The sequence below is a fragment of the Lissotriton helveticus genome, chromosome 11, assembly GCF_964261635.1.
Source record: "Lissotriton helveticus chromosome 11, aLisHel1.1, whole genome shotgun sequence".
NCBI classification, from domain to species: domain Eukaryota; kingdom Metazoa; phylum Chordata; class Amphibia; order Caudata; family Salamandridae; genus Lissotriton; species Lissotriton helveticus.
In genome coordinates, this window is record NC_136072.1 from 451,927,036 (window position 1) to 451,948,552 (window position 21,517).

The 21,517-nt window shown below is 44.2% G+C and overlaps 1 protein-coding gene across 1 annotated transcript in view; it reads left to right on the plus strand.

Annotated features, from left to right (window-relative positions):
• FARSB (phenylalanyl-tRNA synthetase subunit beta) overlaps nt 1-21,517 on the plus strand; it is a 308,213-nt gene that overhangs the window by 173,021 nt on the left and 113,675 nt on the right. Inside the window, exons 14-15 of the mRNA XM_078665975.1 lie at nt 5,836-5,928; nt 14,159-14,276. Of these exons, the coding sequence (XP_078522101.1) occupies nt 5,836-5,928; nt 14,159-14,276 (211 nt within the window). The remainder of the gene's footprint in view (nt 1-5,835; nt 5,929-14,158; nt 14,277-21,517) is intronic.

Below are 21,517 nucleotides of genomic sequence, written 5' to 3' on the forward strand. Positions count from 1 at the left end.
TGACTGTGGATACAAAAGAAGGTCACTGCCTGTCATCTAACATTTGCCTGCGACAGCAGAGGCCTCTTTGAAGTGCACCCCAAGTGTCATATGAAAAACCCCAGCAGACCTGTCAAGCAAGATGTGACATTGAAGCAGGACTTGATACTTTAATGTAAAAAAGGATCCTCCCTGCCCCTCCTGCATGTTGTGTCAGGTTGTGATGGACCCTTTCTGCCCATTCAGGTCAGCCTATAGTCTTCTCTTGGGAGAAAGTTCATACCTCATTCATGCCTATTCAATTGCTAAATGCTGTCTGGGAGAAGTTGGAGAGCGAAATGCGGATTTACCTTTCATGGACTTTAGGCAAGGCCCAGGCAACTTTCTAAAAGGCGCTTTTGCTTAATTTCTATAAAAAATATGACTTTACTATTGAATTGGATTGTTTATAACTATTATTATAAATTATTAAAAAATAGTTGTTTAAATAATTTTCTAGCTGGTCCTATTCTCAAGGTACAATATTACTATTTAATATTGCATTCCTATGGAACAGCCAACCCTGCTACAGTGAAAACAGGTTTGAGGGGCTAGTCGCAGTAAGGGCATGTTTAACAATAATCCCCAACATATTCTACTTTTAAATACCATGCACCCTGCCTTATGGGCAATAAAGCTTACTTAGGGGTGACTTATAAATAGTTAAAGAAGATTTAGGCCTGTTAAAAGGGGTTATTTCGAGAGGTCGAATTTGCAGTTGAAACCTGCATAGCCAGGTTACTGATAGCAGGCCTGCAGTCATGTCTTCATAGCCAGGTTATTGATGACAGGCCTGCAGTCATGTTTGCATTGTCACTCTAGTGGATGGCACAAAGGGTGCTGCAGTTCACTTGGAACATTTAGCTTACTGGCCCTGGGTACACCTTGGAACCATATACTAGGGACCTATAGGTAAGTTAAATATGCCAATCAGGTGTATTAGAATTTCCTCATGTTGAAGAGAGGAACACAAGCACTTTACCATTGGTTACCCCAGGGTAAAGGTGCACATCGTTTGATAGGTAGCAAACATAGGGCTCGGTAAACAGCATAAAAAATATTCTGAGGTATCCCTGCAGAAAAGGTGACATTTCCAACACCTCTTAAGTGAAAGAAAACACTAAAATTCACAGTCTACAGGGGACTAACCAGTTGGTTTTCAGGCCAGGATACAGCACCAAACCTGCTACCTTGATATTTCTTGGTGGCATACTGATAAATGTTTATGATGGTCACCACAGCTACCTCGTCCTGCCAGACAAGGTGGTGCTATTTTATCCCGTAGGCCTTAAACTATTACTGAAAATTCTTCAAAATAGCATGGTCATTAACTGTAGTATGGTTTGAGTCCTTCCATGCATTGTATGGAATACCCCAAGGATCCATTCTATCACTCATTATCTTCAACCTACATGTTGAATCCTTAGGAGAATTGCTCACAGACCTTTTATATCTCCCCAATCACAACAAACAGATGATTATCTATAGACGAAAGAGCTAAAAGATGCAGACATCACAAAATAAACAGCTACCACAGCTAAATTCCTAGGTTACTCGACGAGCACTTAGCCTTTAAAAAAACTCATTCAAGACATATCCGGATCAGCAAAATTCAACCTTTAAAGCTTTGTGAATCTCAAAAACGAACAATCCAAACAGGACATGAAAATAAAAGTACTTCACCTAAACACCCCTGGATATTTAACACAAACATTAATTATAACATTTGGATCAAAACTTTTAGATGCAACAATACGGTCATACTTAACTTGTGTTGAGAAAAATAGTACCCTTGTGAGAGGATTTTCATGCCAGGCACCCCAAAAATATTTTCATGACTTCAGAAAAGCTTTTACTTCCCGGTCTTCAAAAAACTCAGAAGGGTTTGCAGAGAGAAATATCTGTAAACTTTAATGGAGTTTTAGTATTGCTTCATTACATTACCCTCTCAACACTCATATAAGTAATTGCATAACCTATTTCAACACTGGATCTTACTATTGTAGTGCCTTCCGTTCTTGTATCCATGCCCCAAGGAACTATGTCAAAAATCACTATAACAGTGTTCTTGGAAGTCTAGCACAAAGAGATTTACAGACCATGTCTGTACCACTGTAAATTGTTCATCGGTAGTATCCCCATCCTTCTATGTACATTGTAACCAAAGTCTTTGATAATAGTACGATTCAGGCTCTCCTATGCCCTACTAAATTTGATGTTGCACAGTGCTCTGAAACCTGTCTGTGTTAGGTCTACAGTGTATTAAACAAATGTAAATAAACTAAATCAAAATAGGTGATTCTGTCTTACTATGGCTGATCTGTGTGTACTGAAGATATATAAGAAAAAATAATGTTTTTTTTAATATACGACCTGTTGGTGGAGGTCCGACTGCCATCAAAATGAGGCCCATAGTTGGTTGAATTTTATGTGGCATTAGCAGGTTGTACACATTTTCATCTTGTACTCTGTTGCTTTTGCAGCCTGTTTCTTTTTTATTCTCAATTTTTTAATGGTCTCTGCCACCTAACTAGGACTATGAACAGTTTGTAAAACTGGTACTATATACCTGTGTGCATCCCTAACTACACATGTTTGCGGCCGTGACTCCTTCGTATCCCAGCTGATTTGCACACCCTCACCATAGACCTTGTTTTGACCAAAAATGCATTTCATGTTTTCACTCATTCCTGGAGCTGGATCTTGTAGCCTGATAGATCTAGAGTGTAGAGGTTCCTCTTATATATGGGACCTAAGATTACTTTGCAGCACACACTTTTTTTTTTTAAAGAGCCATGCACACAGTTGATTGACAATGGCAAATTGAACAGTGAATTATTACTTATATTAATGAATATCATTGTAATATATTACCATCTTTAGTGGTTTTAGTGGTGTTGATTTGGTTTATTGTAACATAGGTTTGCTGTTATTACAGGGATGACAATACCCCTCATGGGCAAGAAGTTGTCCTCAAATGTTTTATTTTTGACACATGAACATCCGCAGATCCACTGCAGCTCTCAGCGCGGCCGACCCGCCCCCCCCACATGAGAATCCACATATCTAGACCCCAATCAAAAAAACTCATGCACCCAGTCACAGACCCACTACACACACTCTCTTGACACACACATCCACTCACACATCCACTCACACATCCTCTCACATACTCATACAGCTACTCACACACCCACTCGGACCCAGAAAATCACTTAGATACCCTCATTCACAGCCACACACCTACGTACAGACCCAGAGAGCCACTCATACATCCACTCACAGACCTACACATGCACTCACACACCCACAATCACACTCCTACAGCTGTGACCTACCCACTCAAAGACGCACACAGCCATTTACACACACAGCACATACTCACACAAACACACGCTCACACAACCTCTCACACACCCATACAGCCCATAACACACACACTCGGAGACCCAGAAAACCCCTCACACACCCATTTACACACTAATACAGCCACTCATACACCCACCTACAGACCCAGAGAACCACTCATACATCCACTCACAGATCCACACTGGCACTCACACTCCCATGTACACAGTTAACAGCTAGTTTCACACCCACTCACAGACCCACACACCCACTTCGACACTCACTTACACGCTCAGCACATGCTCACACTTACACACCCATACAGCCAGTCCCGCACCCATTCAGAGATCCAGAAACCCGCTTGCAAACGCATTCCCACATCCATACAGCCACTCACACATCCACTCATAGACCCACACAGGCACTCAAACACCCACATACACACGTATGCAGCTAGTCACACACCTACTCACAACACCCACACACTTTCACACACTCTCATACACTTTCACACACCCACTCACACTTTCACACACCCGCTCACACTTTCACACACCCGCTTACACACTTTCACACACCCACTCACACGCTTTCACGCACCCACTCACCACACTCTCCCCTCACACACACAACATACTCGCACACCACTCACAACCACACAGCCAGTCACACACTCATTCAGAGACCGAGAAAACTAGTCCCCCATCCATTCTCACACCGCTACAGCCACGTTCTAGTTAGGAAATAACATTAGAAACCCATAGAAATTCACTGAAAAAAACAAAGGTTATAGGGACGTTATAGTTGGGTTCAGATTTGACACACACAAACCATAGAAATTTAGCAGTTATAGTTATCTCCAGTAACTATAATTCATGCCCTAAGGTAAGTATAACTCACGCCATTGTCATGCATTGATAATTGCCCCACATTTTACATCGGTTATGACATCTATGACCTCATTAATAATGTCACTGCAACATTTGCAGTGGAAGTATAGATGAGAAAACAGCATGGTGGGTACCAGTTATTGTTACCTTCGGGTACAAGTTATAGTTGCTTGAGATAACTATATCTAAAACGGCAGAACTTCTATGGTTTTGTGTGCGTATAACCTGAACCTAACTAACGTCCATGTAAACTTTTTTTCAGTGTGTGTATATATATATATATATATGTGTATATGTGTATATATATATATATATATCCAAGTTTCAGAAAGCACTCGAGAATGTGTGTATACACAACATTTATTGTGCAACATAGACATGTGCTTATCGGCTCAGCAGAGCCTTTGTAAAGGTAAATGACCCACCATCTTTACAAAAGAAATAAGCATGATTCATAGACATACAAAAGTACATCATCAAAATTTAAAAAGAGACCCCTTCAAATTTGTCTGAATTTGAAGGTGTTAGTTTGTTTCTCCGGACACATTCGTCCTTTGTCCGAATTATGCTTGGCCGCTGAAGGAGGAGATTGTTCTTACCATATCCCTTCGCCTCCTTGGCTGAGGAATCCTATACAATGTACACTTGAAGCATGTTTTGTACTTTAATCTGTACCAAACAAGCAATCTATGTTGATTAAAGCAACTTTTTCTGCCTTCGGAGTACAAAAATGCTAGTTGAACAAGTACTGGGGCCACCATTATGAAATGGATACCATCACCATTGCTACATTCTGCTGTCCGAACTCCAGCTGGCATTGTGACACACTCCACTAGGGTAAATTCAGCGGCCGCAGTATTCTCTGCACATGTACCTATCCAAGGTAAATGCAAGGCAGGTAGTTACTTTGACTGCACTCATTCTACCAACAATATGCTTCAGGGGCTTCCTTCTCAAGTGCTGTAAAATTGGTCCTGGAAGTTCTGCCAAACCTCTTTGCCTGTGCCTAAGATTAAGATTGTTTTGTCTTCAATATTATCTAATTCTCATAAAATACTAGGGTAGAGTTAACTTAACAGTGACTCTTTTAGCCCTAGTTCTTAGGTAGTTTACCAATGTAACTCCCTTCTGCCCGCTTTCCAGCAATTGATCTAAAAACCCACTACATTTTGGCTTCTATTTAAAATAATTGTATCTGACAAAGGTGGGAACACTTGAGGTTATACGGGCATGACGTAGCTTTGTATTAAATAATTCGTTCTGCCACTAAGTATCCGGAATACCCCAGGTTGAAATGGGAGAAAGACCTGTGGACTAAGTAACAGAATAAAGGTAACTTTGTCCTTTTATATAATGAAAATTAGAAAAATCAATTTAGAATGGATGGAGGATTTTTGCTGCATAGTTATATGCGCTGAGACAGCAGCTAGGTTATGATCATCATGTTTTATGTATCCTTTTTGTAGGTTTTTATATGTACAGTTAGCTGTTGTTCATCAGCAATCATAAATAAAGATTTGGATTATAATCGAAATAACATATAAGTTTATAATGCTCTGCAATTTCTTTTCTCCTGCAGTGTTCTGAAGAAGATATTGCCAGTAAGCTTTGTGTTGACATATCTGTGACCAAAGCAGTACATATTGCTAATCCTAAAACTGCAGAGTTTCAGGTAAGAGAAGTCATTTTCTGTATTCTGTGATAAAAGCCTATCTTGGAGAGTAATGATTTTATTGACTGAAAGTAACAATTAAAAAAAAAAAACAAGTATATGGTGTTTGGTGATTGCAAGGGCAAAATAAGAAGAACTATATCAGTGGATGGGGCAGCTCTTGAGTGGGTCTCTGAGTTCTATTACCTGGGTGTATGTCTGGAAAACTGACATAGGCCCCTGATCAACTGAGGAAGAGCACTCTGCCATTAAAGCAGGCCGCAGGGTCCATCATATGGTTTGCAAACGGTGCACCATCCTTCCTCATTTCAGCTCCTCTGGAAATTTATAGAGGCCAAGCTTGCAGGGCAGCCCTCTGTGGAGCAGACACATGGGGCCACTACTAGGCGATGCCATTAAAAAGCTTAACGTGGCCTATTGGGCCCATGTTTTGGGAGAATAAATGTCCAAGACCACTTTGGGAAGGCTAACTGATTTTTTTTATTTTATTTAAATGTGGCTTCCAGTTTGAATTGTATTTAGATATGGTTACAAACCTGTTTACACCAGCACTTATTACATTCAGAATGGGCACATTACCAATAGCTCTCTTTACCTGCCTTTGGAAGAAGGGGTTAGGCACATCAAATGTGTGCCTCATGGGATGCGAGACCATAAATTGAACATGTTTTATTATTTTGCATGGCATACGCAAAGCAACGTACACACTGCATTAGCCCACTCTTCAAAATGATGGGGCTCAACGACCGTACCACAGCACTGAGAATATGTAGATCAAACATGAGTGGACCAGGTTTTTTTTCAATTGGCAAATTTCTCACTGCCATATGGCACCTGAGGGCCAAGAAAATTTCTCCTGGAGAAAGGTCTTTATGGCGAACAAAGCAAACACAAGGAGATGATGGACTGAGCGCTGTAACTTTTCAAACAGTCACCACCAGTCACAGATCTGGGTTGAATCCATAATCGTTCTTTAGCTCACTTCGCCACCCCAGTTCAGACCAAGCTATATGCAAATCAGTCTTGACCCTGTGCCTCATCTGAACTGTCCTGCCCGAACTGCCAAGCCCGGCCTTCCTGGACTGGAAACAAGCATCCTGTGACCGCTTTCAGGGTAACACCCCTCATCAGCCAGGCTAGCTTAAATCCAGTGGCAAAGTGAGCAAGGGAGCCACGTCTGGGCATACCCTGCCAACTTAGGGCGAACAAAGCAAACACAAGGAGGTGATGGACGGAGCGCTGAAACCTTTCAGACATTCACCTCCAGTCACAGATCTGGGTTGAATCCCTCATCGTTCTTTAGCTTCAGTCCAGCCCGAACTGCCAAGTCCTGAGTTGGCAAGGTATGCCCAGACATGGGTCCCTTGCTCCCTTTGTCACTGGATTCAAGCTAGCCTGGCTGATGAGGGGTATTACCCCGAAACCGGTCCCAGGATGCTTGTTTACGGTTTAGGGAAGACCTGGCTTGGCAGTTAGGTCTGGACTGTTCCCATGAGGCACAGGGCCCAGACTGATTTGCATATAGCTAGATCTGATCTGAGGTGGCGAAGTGAGCTTAAAAATTATGATGGATTCAACCCAGATCTGTAACTGGGTGTGAGTGTCTGAAAAGTTTCAGTGCTCCGTCATCTCCTTGTGTTTGCGAAAGGTCTTTGGACATTTTAAATTTCTTACATCTTTGTCAAGAGGGTTGCAACCCGTTTTTATCACTTTTTTAATCCATTGTATTTTTTTATGTTTATATACATATTTGATATTATCCTTTTTTATCTTTATATGTTTGTGCACTGTTACCTTTCATGGTTTTTTTTATTAACCAAAATAAAGGAAAATGATGAACAAGTTCAAATATCTTGAATTCTGTACATCAAAATGCAAAGGTATAACTTTTAGTTTAGTGTGGTATTTTGTTTATGCCATAAATACAGTTTTATTAACTAACTAAATTTAAATGGGTCTAAGTTTGACAAGGTATGAGAATGGCTTAAAATATTAATTCCACAATACTTTTATGCTTGGGCTGGGTCTGAAGCCACGTTTCGCAACTCATTCTCACACACATTACAAGTCATGTTTCCTACTCCACAGGAAATGCATATTGGTACATGCATTGTCCCTTCAAAATATAAATCTGGATATCTCTCCTGCACCACATAATACCCTTCAGACTGCAATGGCTGTTGCATCAATTCAATAGCTGTCAAAATCTAGCTGATGGTGCTCTTCTCCCTCGCAAGAAATACTTTGTATCTCCTGATTCGCTTTCCATCCACCACAAACGTAGCTAAAGTTTCTTGTATCTCAGCTAATCGTCTCCTGCACGACTACCAGTCTGGCTTCAGATCTGCTGCAGCACCGAGACCTAAATCTTCCACATTGTAGATGATGTGCTCTTGACCACCAATGAAAAGGACCCCTGCCTCCTGATATTGCTCTGCCTTTTAGCTGCCTTCTGCACAGTTGACCTTCCCACCTTCACATGCACCATGGAGTCTCAAATGGGATTCGCTGGCAGTTTCCTTCACGGGTTCTTCTCCTTCCTTTCCAATTGACACCAGTTTGTTCACATGGGTATCGCCAGGTAACAAAAGATACCAATCACCTGTGGAGTCCTGAGGCCTCCATACTGTCTCCTGTTATCTTCAACTATTACAAGGAGCCACTTGATGCTCCACTCAGATAGGGAGCATAAAGATACACCAACATAATGATGAAACAAAACTCTACTTGAAAGACTTTGCTTCAGACATCCAACACCTCAAACGCTGCTAGCACACCATCCAGACCTGGATGTGGAACGCCTACACTAAGATTAACCCAACCAAGACAGCATTCCTGTTATTTGCCAAGAACAGTAAGCAAGATACAGTAAACACCTTCAACGAAGATCTCCTGTCGTAAAAGAATACTCCACACACATGCTGTGATGGGAGGTACATGCATGCCTCCCAACCCACAGTATTCTCCCTTGCCCTACTAGCTGGGCCTATTTTATGTCCAGGTCTCTTCATTCCCACCCCCCACCAAAAACTCCTGCCAGAGTCCGGCTGACAATAAGGCATATTCCACTGGGACCAGACCCTACCCCGCACATAATAACCTGCTCTTAATAGCAACCACACCAATAGTATTCCAATACACACATGGGGACCCCTCGCCATATGGTTTTGCTACTGTTTGTTTATTCCTACATATGTGACATCTTCCTCTTTCATTAAAGATGGCTGTACTGACTCAAAATTGAATGTTGAACAACTTACAATCATTGTACAGTACCATGTACTTGTTAAAACTCAGTATAAATGGTTTGTAAAATAAGATGCAGTAGAAACCTGGCTCAAAGACGGGACCATTTTTATATAAAGGTTTATTAAACTTAAAGTACTTTAAGCATTACAATGGTACATCGTCCATGGAGACTAAGTTAGAAAGGGAAAGTATAACAAACAAAACAATATCACATTGAGCACGTTTAGTTATGAAGGCATAACTAGGGGGGTTCATACATTTCTGTACCATCTTGCTTAAGGGGAGTATGTTCTTTGCGCTGGAAGTCACTTTGTTTACCTGTGCAGTAACCTTTTCCGATCTAACAAGTTACTTACATAGAACATAAGCTTGATAGGACTAGAATAGTTACATCAAATAGCCTCTTTATCCCACGGGGATCCATTGCCCGCCCCTCCATCATGAGTAAGCAAATATGAGCTAAGAGGACGCAGGTATGTTGAGGTTGTGAGGCTTTAGGAAGCAGATCGATGTGAAGCTCAAGTTGTTCATTGCAGTATATTATGGTGCGTAAATAATGCTTAAATCTGGGGGCTTGTCCTGTGCCCCATCAAATGACATGAACCTTCATGGGATTGAGCCTCAACTTTCATCCAATGTCAAGCTACTTTAATTCACTCTGGACACCAACCTCACGCTCAAGAAAAACAGTGCTAACAATTTCAAAGACTTCCTGGAACCAGTTCTTTCTTCTAAAGAAGGTCATTCTTGAAAGCGGCTTTAAAACTTCTGTTCAAGCCCTTGTGCTATTTCACCTGGATGGTGGTAGTGCCCTACTCCACGGCCTCCCAGACTCCACACTAGCACCCCCTAGGGGCTTCCTACACCCTGCTGCATGTCTTGTCAAAGATCTGATGAAATATGATCACATCACCCCCCCCTCATCCTACCAGAACTCCATTGGCTCCTCTTGCTGGCCCACAACGACTTCAAAACCAGTTACATCATTTAAAAAACAATCCAAGCACGAACCCCTACTTATCTTGCTGACAAGCTCACCATCTCTGGAGCCACCTCACCATCCAATTGAAGGGCAAGAAATGTGAAAAAAAGGCTGCAGGACTTTTCCGTCAGTGCACCCAGGATCAGGAACAATGCATATTCATCAGAACCACCTCCACCCTGCTCAAATGTATGAAAGAGTAGAAAACTCACCTTTTTAAAGAACACTACATTACAATACATTAACCATTCACAACTGATCTTCCTCTCCTTTTACTCCTTAAATGATGCTAGTCTTTGCCCATATACATCACTCTGTTGCATTTTGGCTAGATTTATTCTAGTATAGAACAACCACATAAATGCAGTTTGATTGTATATCTAGGTAAACATAGAGGGGACCTCATGAAAAAGGCTGCTAAGTTCTGCAATGAAAGGTAGTAATGATAAATCCTGCCTTGCAGCCTGGACAGAACATCATGTCTGTACAGCAACCACTAATAGCACAGCCTGTATAGGGGAAAATTGCCCCTTATCAGTATTGCACTACTAGATGAGGGTGCGCAGTAGCATTGCGGAGTTGCATACTCTGAGCTTTTGTTTAATCTAAAAATGAGAGAAAAGTGTTGAAAAGCCAAAATGCCCCAGACCATGAAATAAACAATGGTCAGCTTGAGGTATACCAGAAAGGCCCTCTTGCAGACTATATTTGTTACCTTTGCTCTGGCTGGGAAGCAGAAATCTGTACAAGGTGCTAGGGCTGGATGCTAGGGTTGGATGACTTATTGTTGTCCCAAATGAGATGAGTAAGACAACAAAAAGGCATGCCAACAGTTAGTGACTCTCCATCCTAAGTTGAACTCATGCTCACAAGAGAAGGCTCCCACAGTGCCAATGGAATACATCTTCAAAACCCAGAGGGAGCCCTTTCTGACTATAAAATGCTTAATATAAAAGCTGCTTCTAAGTCTTGCCTTTTCTTGTGCCTTGTAACATCTGGTTCTTGGATGGTTTGTCCTTTGGCAGCCTCTGCTTCAGTGTATCTTCTACGTCTGTAATCGAACCTCTTTGTAAGCATCCAAGGCTCCTCCCTTGACCAGAAGGTCTCCTTCAGCATTGTGAAGCTACCTCTCCATCAAATCAATGACACACGTATCCACAAAAGACTTCATTGTCAAAGAAAACTTAAGCCATGAGTTTATCCTCGCATTTCCCCAGCTAATCTAGTTTCCGATCCTAATGTGAATGGCCATTAAGCTGTACTTCAAACTGACAGTACACCCTCATCTATTGCCAATGAAGAGTTGAAGAACAATGAACTACAAAACAGGCTCTCTGTTCTCAACATCCCAGTTTCTCTTATTAACACATGGACATCCCTCTCAAGCAGCATGAAAAAGTGCTGACAGGCCACAGAGCCCATTCTCCGAAGAGGGCTTATGCCAAGAATTGAACAAGTCTCTGTTTGGAATATTGTTAATGACCGTCCTTTTGCCCGTTTGTTGATCACTGCTTCGTATGGTTGCTTATGGTTATGCGGTTAAGGGATAACCTTATCCAGACTATCGGTATTCAGTTATCTTAAATCCAGCAGATAGCTTCCCAGCAGAATCGCATAAGATTTTAGGAGTGGTGCAGCAGCAGTATTTAGGAACACGCATGATTGTTTCACAAAATCTGCATAATGGCAAATTGAACAACTCTAGGCACATTTTTGAAACACAACTCTGTAGAACATAATACCCGAGTCTCGAGTTGATTGTTATAGGTGGCTCTATTATACCCAGTTTGTTAAAGACAATGTCTTGCCACCCTGCCTTCCCAAGTTAATGATTGCTACTGTATTTCTAAGGCATACAAATGTATGGGTAATCTTTTTGCTGGTGACTGGAAGGTTACATGCCTGAAATTAATGTTTTCTAGCATTTTAGTTTCAGGGATTCACCTGGTAAATGAGACATTTGTATAATAACTTACCTTCTTGGCTATAGGAATTTAACATGGCCTCAGTGTTAAACTGTACCTGAAGCCCTATATGTTCTGTTAATGACTCCCACAGAGACTAAACCTGTAGTTCCGCATTGTTGTAAAAGTAGGTTAGCTTATGGTGGCAGTGATACACTGTCCCAGGTGAAGGACTCTAGACTTCAAATGTATTTGAGCAATTAACTAATATCAAACTACGCTGGTACTTACATGTTTTAGAATGGTGGGTGAGCTCATTGTGAGGTAAGTTACTCAGACGGTATCGCAGGAGTGTTGTGATTCTGGTCCGGCAGAAGTCCGTCAACACCATCCGGTATGTGGAAACATTCTAGTGATTCATGTTTTGTTCAGCAGAGGAATGTGTGTGCATATATTTGGACTGGCAAAAAACTACCATATTGTACCATTTGCTCTGATTTAAGAGCAGTTTTTTCCGGGGCCTAATTTATTGTTGGAGTATGAATTGTTGGATTATGGCAATCTGTATGCTGGAGCACAACACAAATATCCAAGTAAGAGTATCTGCAGATTTTAGAAATCGAAAACTTGTTGAAGTTTTAATGGTAATTTCCTTTAACTGTCTGGAAGGCAGTTTGAGCCTTCGACCAACCTTGATGGTACTTTACCTCCAGTTCCAGAGGAATGTAGAAGAAACACCCTCTTTTCTTGCTCCATTCAGTGCAGCCTTCTGTCTCTTGGATGTTGGAGCAGCTAAGGCTTTTATTTTTATTTACTTCATTGCCACCAAATGTCAGCTCACTTTTCTGATGGCTTCGTACTGGAACTTGACCACCCAACGGGACCTGCTTACATGAGGAACCTGCAGTTGTCTTCTTTCTTGACCCCAAGATGTTTGTCCTAAAACCACTCCAGTGCTCCAGTTCTCTTCCTTCCTAAACCTCTAAAATAGAGATTTTGTTCTCTGAAGGAAGTGCGTAATAGGAGCCTGCACTGCAGCTCCTGCATACCTGGAAATGAATTGTATTTGTATTATCTTTTATTCGTCACACATTTTCAAGGAGCTATAATGTAAATCCTGCTAGTATGATGCGCTTAACTTCCTATTACTTAAAATTCACAATGCAGAGAGTTTTAAATACTTCTCTTTGAATATGAACGTTATTTAGTTTTGTGCAGATGGCAGGAACAAAAAAAAGCTTTATACTCATTCTACCTAAATTAAATGTACAATGCTGTCAAATACAGTAATTCTGACAAATGAGATGATTGAGGAATTTTGAGATTTATAAAGTGCAAAGGCCCTTATCAGTTAGCCAGATTGCCATGTGACGCGTGCAAGTAGGTGGAATTAACATTACTGATGATATTGCTGGAGAGAATTCTGCCCATTACGAGTTAGACTCCCCCTTACTAGGGAATAAGTGTGTGAACATGATATTACCTGTGGAAATCCACTCACTATTCATTACTCTGCTTCCATTTACCACATCTACTCTCATCAGGTGGTAAAGGGGAGCAGTGGCTTCCATGCAGGCTAGGTTGGTTGAAGGGGAGCTTGGATGGTAGGGGAAGAAAAGGCAAGAATAGTTTTGTTGTGGGGAGCTTCGTATGGTTGCCCCCTTGCCAAAGAGAAATATTGGCAGGGACTGTGGAACGAGGATTGGCTCCTGTTGCAGCCAAAGTCTCTTGCAATTTTATTAGACTGAATAAAACCAGGTTTGGAACACTGGACCATTCGCGATCAAGCAAACCAGTATTCCACCTAGGGATACCTCCCCTCTGACTTCTGAACGTGCCTTCAGTCTTCAGTTTCATAGTACAGGATCTAATTTCATAGATAGTTTTCCACTTTTATGTGTTTTAGAGTAGCTTCTGAAAGCAACTATTTGTAGCTATTTGAATCGAATTCCCTAGCTATAAAGTGGACTCAGTAAATGTTGTAATTACTTGTGATTTGGGGGGTGGATGGTGTTAGGTGTTTTGTAGTTTGCTTGGAACAGAAAGTAATGGCGGTGGTTTTGTTATGTAGTGACTGTTTATTTATGTTGCTTAGGTGGCACGCACTAGTCTCCTTCCTGGCCTTCTGAAAACAATTGCTGCTAATAGGAAAATGCCCCTACCAATGAAGCTCTTTGAGATCTCAGACATTGTGGTGAAAGATTCGACCAAAGGTAAGCTGACAAGTAAGGTGCTAGAGCACGATGAATTGCAAATGGTATTCACTTATGGAAGTGTTCTGCAAGATTATTTTCTTTTCACCCTCTCTTTCCAAGTGTTGTTTTACCTTCCTTTTTGTAAAGGACTGAGGCTTTGGTTATCTAACTACCACTTACTGACTGTATCAAAATTAGCGTACACCATGTGACCGTTTTTAGTCTTTCTTCAGCCTTTCGGTGTGGCCCTGTGTGTTCTTCAATTCAATTACTTTATTTCGGATAAAAGCATATCTATAAAAGCACAAATCACATTACAACATATAAAATACACAATTGCATCATAAGATATTATAAAAAATCAGGTACGTTATAACATTATTCATGAAGTGCACATCATATTAAGGGCTCGTACAGCAGTTTTCAAGAAAACGCCTACTCTGAAGGCCAATTCATCATCTTCCAGAAGGAGAATAGATCTTTATGCAATTTCGTGGTGAGTAGGTGAATTATTTTTAAAATAGGGTATTAAAAGCCATTTAGCGTACTTTATATAGAACTTGCAGAAGAATAGAAAGTGTAGTGTGGATTGCCCACTCCGTATGTCACACCTGCAATGTAAGACATCAAGATTAACATGAAAATCGAGGGGTAAACAAAGTAAAGATTTCACAGTGCCTGCTCGTAAGCGAAAAACGAGTCCCCTCTCCCACAGACCAATAGGTTTTCTGAGGTAGCTAGCCAACTGATAAGAAGTGTTCTCGATTGACATAAACAGCAACTTCTGTGGTTTCTTGGACACCCTGTCTAGTCTGTCTGGTCTAACCTTATTGTAGTGTGTGTAAAGTGCTGTTAGAACTTCTTTTTTCTTTTTTGCTAACAGTGTCTACCTCGTTTGGGCTTGCAAAGATGTGTTCATAGTTAACCCTGCTTAAACTTAAGCGTACCTCTGCTAACCACAGGATATCCATTCCCCTTTCACATTCAAGGCAATCTCCTATGATTTCCTGTGTGAGGGTCGCCACTGGGTTTTTCCAAATGCAGAATCCAGATTAGGTCGTGCCTCTATATAGTCTTCGATGTAATGGAGATTCGATTACCTATGGCAAACATATTGTGACGTGGAGATTGGGGTGCCTAAAAGTTTCTGGCAAAACCTGTTTTCTTCATGCTGGAAACTGCGGCCCCTAGAGAATCCCCAGACATCCGCGGTTGCCGTAGGAATACACTGAAGTTTGAAAAACATTTAAATGGCTAAAACGGCCCGTCATCCTTGTTTGTGGTAGGCTAAAAACCGAGTTAATAGCTTTGGAAAATGTGTTCCTACAATATGCCATGTGGTCAAACCAGGAACCATTAGCAGCAAAAACAAGCCCCAGATAGGAAAAGTGCTAGTACATTGTAAACTCTGATTGCCCACAGAAATAGAATTTAAAAGGCGCTTCGTCGGTCCACAAGCCATTATAAAAGATTTTTTTAAATTAGTGCATAGATCTAAAATGGCCACAAAATCAACAAAACCCCCTACTAAAAGGCGTGCGGCCCATTAAAACCGAGTCATCAGCATATAGTAAGGCGAAAAGTATATTGCCATTAACTCTAGGGACGTCATTGGTTAGCTCAATCAGTGTTTTGTGTAGGTTGTCAATATATATGATGAAGAGTAGGGGGGCCAGAACATATGCCTGCCTGACCCCTCTGCCAACTCTGATGTCGTTAGAGACCTCACCCCCAGCATTTATTTTTTTTATATTTATTTTTATTTGCATTTTATTATGTAACAACAATACAATCATGTCATCACCGGTCATCACACCCATCCCTCCCGATCCCCACCCACCGAGCATCACCATTAAAATTAATGTAGTCTCTTTCAGAGCAAGTATCTTCACCAGAGCTATCCCCGGGTCCAAGTCTGTATTGCCACGGTGACCTTCCTTCCGGGGCACCTGTGCCCATGGACCCCCCTTCTCCCAATGCCCACTTTCATAGTCCCCCCTCAAGTCCATGGTATTTCCGCCATTTGCTCCAGACTCTGCCAAATTTCTTAGGGCAGCCCCTTGCCTTGTATGTGACCCTTTCAGCTGCCATATATAGATCCAGACCTCTCCGCCATTTGCTCCAGCTGCGGTGGTGCGGCTACCCCCCATTTCTTTGCCACAATTTTCTTGGCTACCACCAGAGTCAAGACCAGGAAAATCAATAGCGGGTGTGTGAGATCCACATCATTGGTCATACCCAACAGGACCAGTTTAGGGTCCAGTGGCAGGGAGGTCTCCAGCACCTCCCCCAATTCTCTCAAGACCTCCGTCCAGTTATCATGTATTATTGGGCAGGACCAGATTATGTGGTAGAAATCCCCCTCATTTCGACCACATCTCAGGCAGTTCGTATCTCCAACTCTTCCCATGTTGTGTAGGCGTACCCTATCAAAATAGGTCCTATAGAGGACGCTGAATTGGCTGAGCCGCAACCGGGATTTAATAGCTACCTCTCTTGGATGCATTAGAACTGTATCCCAATCCACTGTGTCCATTTCTCCCACATTGCCCTCCCATTTGCTTCTGAGGGTACCCAGGTCATCGGATATGTTATTCATAAGAGTCCTATACGTGAGCGATACCGCCTTTTCTGGAATTTGCTCCTGTAGGAGGCGGCCCTCTAGAGTTGCATACTCAGGAAGTGTGCCCACTGGGATACCTTCCGCCCGCCAGGCATGCCTCAGTTGTACGTATTTAAAATATTGAGTGCGGTGGAGGCCAAACTCCGCCCTCACTGCTTGAAATGATTTCAGTTCCCCCCCTTGCAATCACGTCACCGAGCGTCGAGATCCCTATGTCGTCCCACCGCTTGAACCCCTTCAGTTTGTTTAGTTCCTTCAGCCATGTAAAGTGCCACAACGGTGTTTGTCTAGTGGGCCTTTTCCCAGCCTACGGTCTTGTTCGCTCGGTTCCCGACCGTCAAGGTAATCCTGGTAGCCGGCAGCAATCCCCCCTCCCTTTGCCCCCATAAAAATAATTGTTATACGGACGGGTAGACATAGAAGCCATAGTGTGTCTCTCCAGTGCGTACGTGGGGTGTATAGCCGGGGCGTGGAGCTAGTCGTTGATCGGCACTAGATGTTCTGCCCAATAGTAGGCCTCTATGTTGGGGAGTGAGATCCCTCCACTGTATTGGTGTCTTTGCAGAGTCGTCAATGCCACCCGCGGCTGTTTGCCCACCCACAGGAAGTTTCTCAGTTCCGCATTTATTTCCTCGAACACCCTACGGGGGAGGGGGTAGTACTCGTTTTGGAATGCATATAGGAGCTTGGGCAGCGTCATCATTTTAAACATGGCTGCACGGCCTAGGATTGCAAGAGGAAGCAGCCGCCATCGGTTTGCATCTTCTATGAAATTATGTACTATCCGTCTTATATTCTTGTCATAGGAGCGGCCGCTATCCAGCGTCACAAACACTCCAAGGTAGGTAAAGCCCTCACTAGTCGTCTGCAGCCTCTCTGGGAGGTCCGTCCATTGTTCCTGGCCCCGGGGATCGTACAGGACTGACTTATGCCAGTTTATTCGGTACCCTGCGTGCGCTCCGTACCTTTCCAGCTCTGAAAACAGTGACTGTATCGTAGTTTCTGGGTGCGAGATGTATAGGAGGACATCATCCGCATAAAGATATATTTTCTCCTCTGCGGAATCCATCGATCCCATTTGAAAACCCTTAATGTCTGTGTTTTGCCGAATTGCTCCCGCTAGCACCTCGATTGTTAGCGTAAAGAGCAGTGGGGACAGGGGGCACCCCTGCCTGGTCCCCCGTCTCACCGGGAAGTCCCAGGACAAAATCCCATTTACTTTGACCTTCGCTCTGGGGTCCGTGTACAGCAATTGGACCCACTTCCTGTATTTGGGACCGAAACCCATGCGCACCAGGACTCCCTCCAGAAACGGCCAGTGGACAGCGTCGAACGCCTTTTCGGTGTCTAGCGATAAAAACCAGTGGGGGTCCCGTCTCTGACCCACCTCCTGTAACCAGTTGTGGGTCCGTCTGAGGTTGAATCTAGTGGCCCTTCCCGGAAGGAACCCGGTTTGATCCAGGTGGACCAGGTCTGGTATCACCCTCCTCAATCTGAGGGCTAGAATGGTCGCCAGTAGCTTCACTTCTATATTCAAGAGAGAGATAAGGCGATAAGACGAGCAATCATCCGCTGGTTTACCCTCCTTATAAATCGGGATTCTCGTGGCCATGCGAAGGTCCGGCGGCAGTTCCCCTTCTTGTACTGCCCCTTCAAAGAGTCCCAGCAGATGGCGGGCCAGTAAGTCTGCTGTTCGCTTAAAAAATTCCGCCGGGAACCCGTTTGGGCCAGGGGATTTTCCCGCCCGTAATTTAGCTAAGGCAATCTTAAGTTCGTCTAGCGTGATGTCAGACTCGAGGGCACGTAGGTCCTCGGCAGCCAACAACGGGAGATCAAATTGCGTTAAGTATTGTAGGTCATCTTCCGGTGTCCCTAGGTCCCTGGCTTCGTAGAATAATTTGTAATGTGTAGTGAAAGCCTCTGCTATCTGGGCGTCTGCCCTTAACAGATTCCCTTGGGTGTCTCTAACCTGCTCTACCCATCTGGCATCCCTTTCCTTCCTACTTAGCCATGCCAGCAACTTTCCCAATTTGTCCCCCACATCATATAGACGATGCAGGGTCGCCAGCGCCTGTGATTTGGCCTCTCCCGTTACCATGTCCCTATATTGACATTGTACATCCATCAACCTTCTAAGGGTCCCTGGGGCTCTGTTAAGTTGGTGTTCCCTTTCCAGCTCCAGTATCTGGGTCTCCAGTGCACCAATATCCTTCTGTATTCTTCGGGTCTCCTCCGCCAGCCTATTCTGTGCCCTGTCTCTTAGGACCGCCTTAAAGGCCACCCAGAAGACTACTTTGGACGCAACCGAACCCTCGTTTTCGGCCACGTAAAATTTTACATCAGCCCTGAGGCCCTTCAATATGGCCGGGTTCTGCAGGTCCCAGGCTGTCAGCCTACAGGACCCTCTTTTCTGTTCCTTCCTCCTCCCCACCCGCACCAGGAGCGGGGAGTGATCCGAGATCCCTCTGGCTTTGTACTCAGCTAAGTCGTCTATCGTCAGAACATGTTGGGCAAGAAAAATATAATCCAGTCTAGAATAGACCCTGTGGGCGCCCGAGAAAAATTAATAGGTCCTGACGTCTGGGTGTAACCATCTCCATACATCCGTCAGTCCCAGGGTAGTGATCGTCTTGGAAAGTGAAGTCGGGGTCTGGTCTTTGGTCCTGTCCCCTGTCCTGTCCTGGATCTGGACCATCACGTCATTGAAGTCCCCCCTAGCACTTGAAGGGTATCTGATGTACTAAGGAGGATATCCGTGACCCCTTTAAGTGTAGCTACCTGCATTTTAGGAGGGGCATAAGCCGAAACAATCGTATACTCCTGCCTTCTCCAGGTGCCCCTCACTCCCACGTACGTCCCCTGGGGGTCCGTCCATATCTGCACCACCCGGAACGGTGGATTCTTCTAAATCAATATGGCCACCCCCTCGAGCCCTTTGTGAATCCCGCATGTGCGAGAACTCTGTACTGTCCTCTAGCCAGAAAGCCGCATCTGGTGCCCTGTAGGTGTGTTTCTTGTAACAGGATTATGTCCGGGCCCACCCTTTTCATGTAGGCGTTCACTAGGCCTCTCTTAATCTTACTTCCCAGACCATTCACGTTCCATGTTAATATCTTGAACACGTCCTGATCCTGCAGTGCCTCTATATGGTTATCTGACATCCTGTGCTGAATCCTGGTGTGTGGTGCATAGATTCGGTGTTAGTGGCGCGTCCTGGACGCAGGTGTGTGTGACCTTTCTGACATTTCCCGCCCCCCCTCCCTTCCCAACGTCCCACCCCACCCTGCCCTCCCTGCCTCCACCCCCGAACATTACCATCTTTAAACCAACAAAACTCCCTCCCCCCCACCCTACCTCCCTCCCCCGTCAGTCCCATCCTCATCAGAGATGGGATTAAGGACTTTCAGGCGGAAAAGGTCTGTCACCCTCCCCAAATTCACCCCCTACAAACCCACTCCAAACAGTCTATCTAACGAGTACGAAAAACAACAGCTTCTCCTACAAAACCCACGCTCATATACATTATAGTCAAGAACTATAAAAGCAGTGGTTATAGGGTGTGAAACGACTTGCGTGCTTCCGGGCTGAGCCGGTATCTCGTCCATCCAGAGTCCCCCTTGATTCAGGCGTTAGAGTCTTGAATGTCGCCCTGCGAGGTCAGCACCTCCTTGGCCGCTTCTTGCTCCAGTTCGTTAATTGCCGCCACTAGCAGATGCATCGACTGGTCCTCCAGTTCCTCACTTCCAGAGGTGATACCCCCCGTGTCCTCCTCTCCTTCCGATCTTGAATTCCCGGCCAGGCAGCGAAACCTGGAGCCCCCCTGAGGCCAGGAGCACCGGAGCCCTGCTGTCGCTTGCTCGTCAGATTCTGTGTGGGGTAGGGCGCCGTCGTCACTCTCTTGGAACCCCGCGTTCTCCGCTGTCGTTGTGTCTTCGGTGACTCCCATTGAGTCCCGGCCGTGTTCACCTTTTCCGCCGCCCCTCTCAACCCCCTTTCTCGCCTCGGTAGTGGTGGGCGCTCCTCCAACCTTTGCCACGCATCTTCAGGGTGGTTGAAAAAGTATGTCTTCTCCTTATAGGTGACTTTGAGTTTGGCCGGGAAAAGCAGCATATATTGGATCTGGAGGTCTCTCAACTTAGCCTTCACTGCATCAAAGGAGCGTCTCTGTTTCTGCGCCTCCTGACTGTAGTCGGGGAAGATCATTATCTGTGTATTCTCCATACGGATCTCCCCCAGTTTCCTGCCTTCGCGTAGTATCACTTCCCGGTACGCAAAGTTCAAGAATCGAGCGATTACCGGCCGTGGTCTCTTCCCCCACCAGAGGCTTCGCAAGGAGCGCCCGATGGGCCCTCTCAATTATGAAGCAGTTGGAGAATGTCGCCTTTGGTAAGGTTTGCAGAAGCCATGCGCGCAGGAACTGCACCATATTGGACCCTTCAATTCCTTCCCTAAAGCCAACAAAGCGGAGGTTGTTGCGTCGGGCCCTATTTTCTGCATCATCCACCTTCCACTGTAGCTGTTTATGTGAGGGCCGGAGCTCCTTCACGTCTTTCTGCAGGGAGTGGATAATGTCCTCCGCCTCACCCAGCCGAGTCTCAGCCGTGGTCACCCTCTCCGTGAGATTACGAAAGTCCTG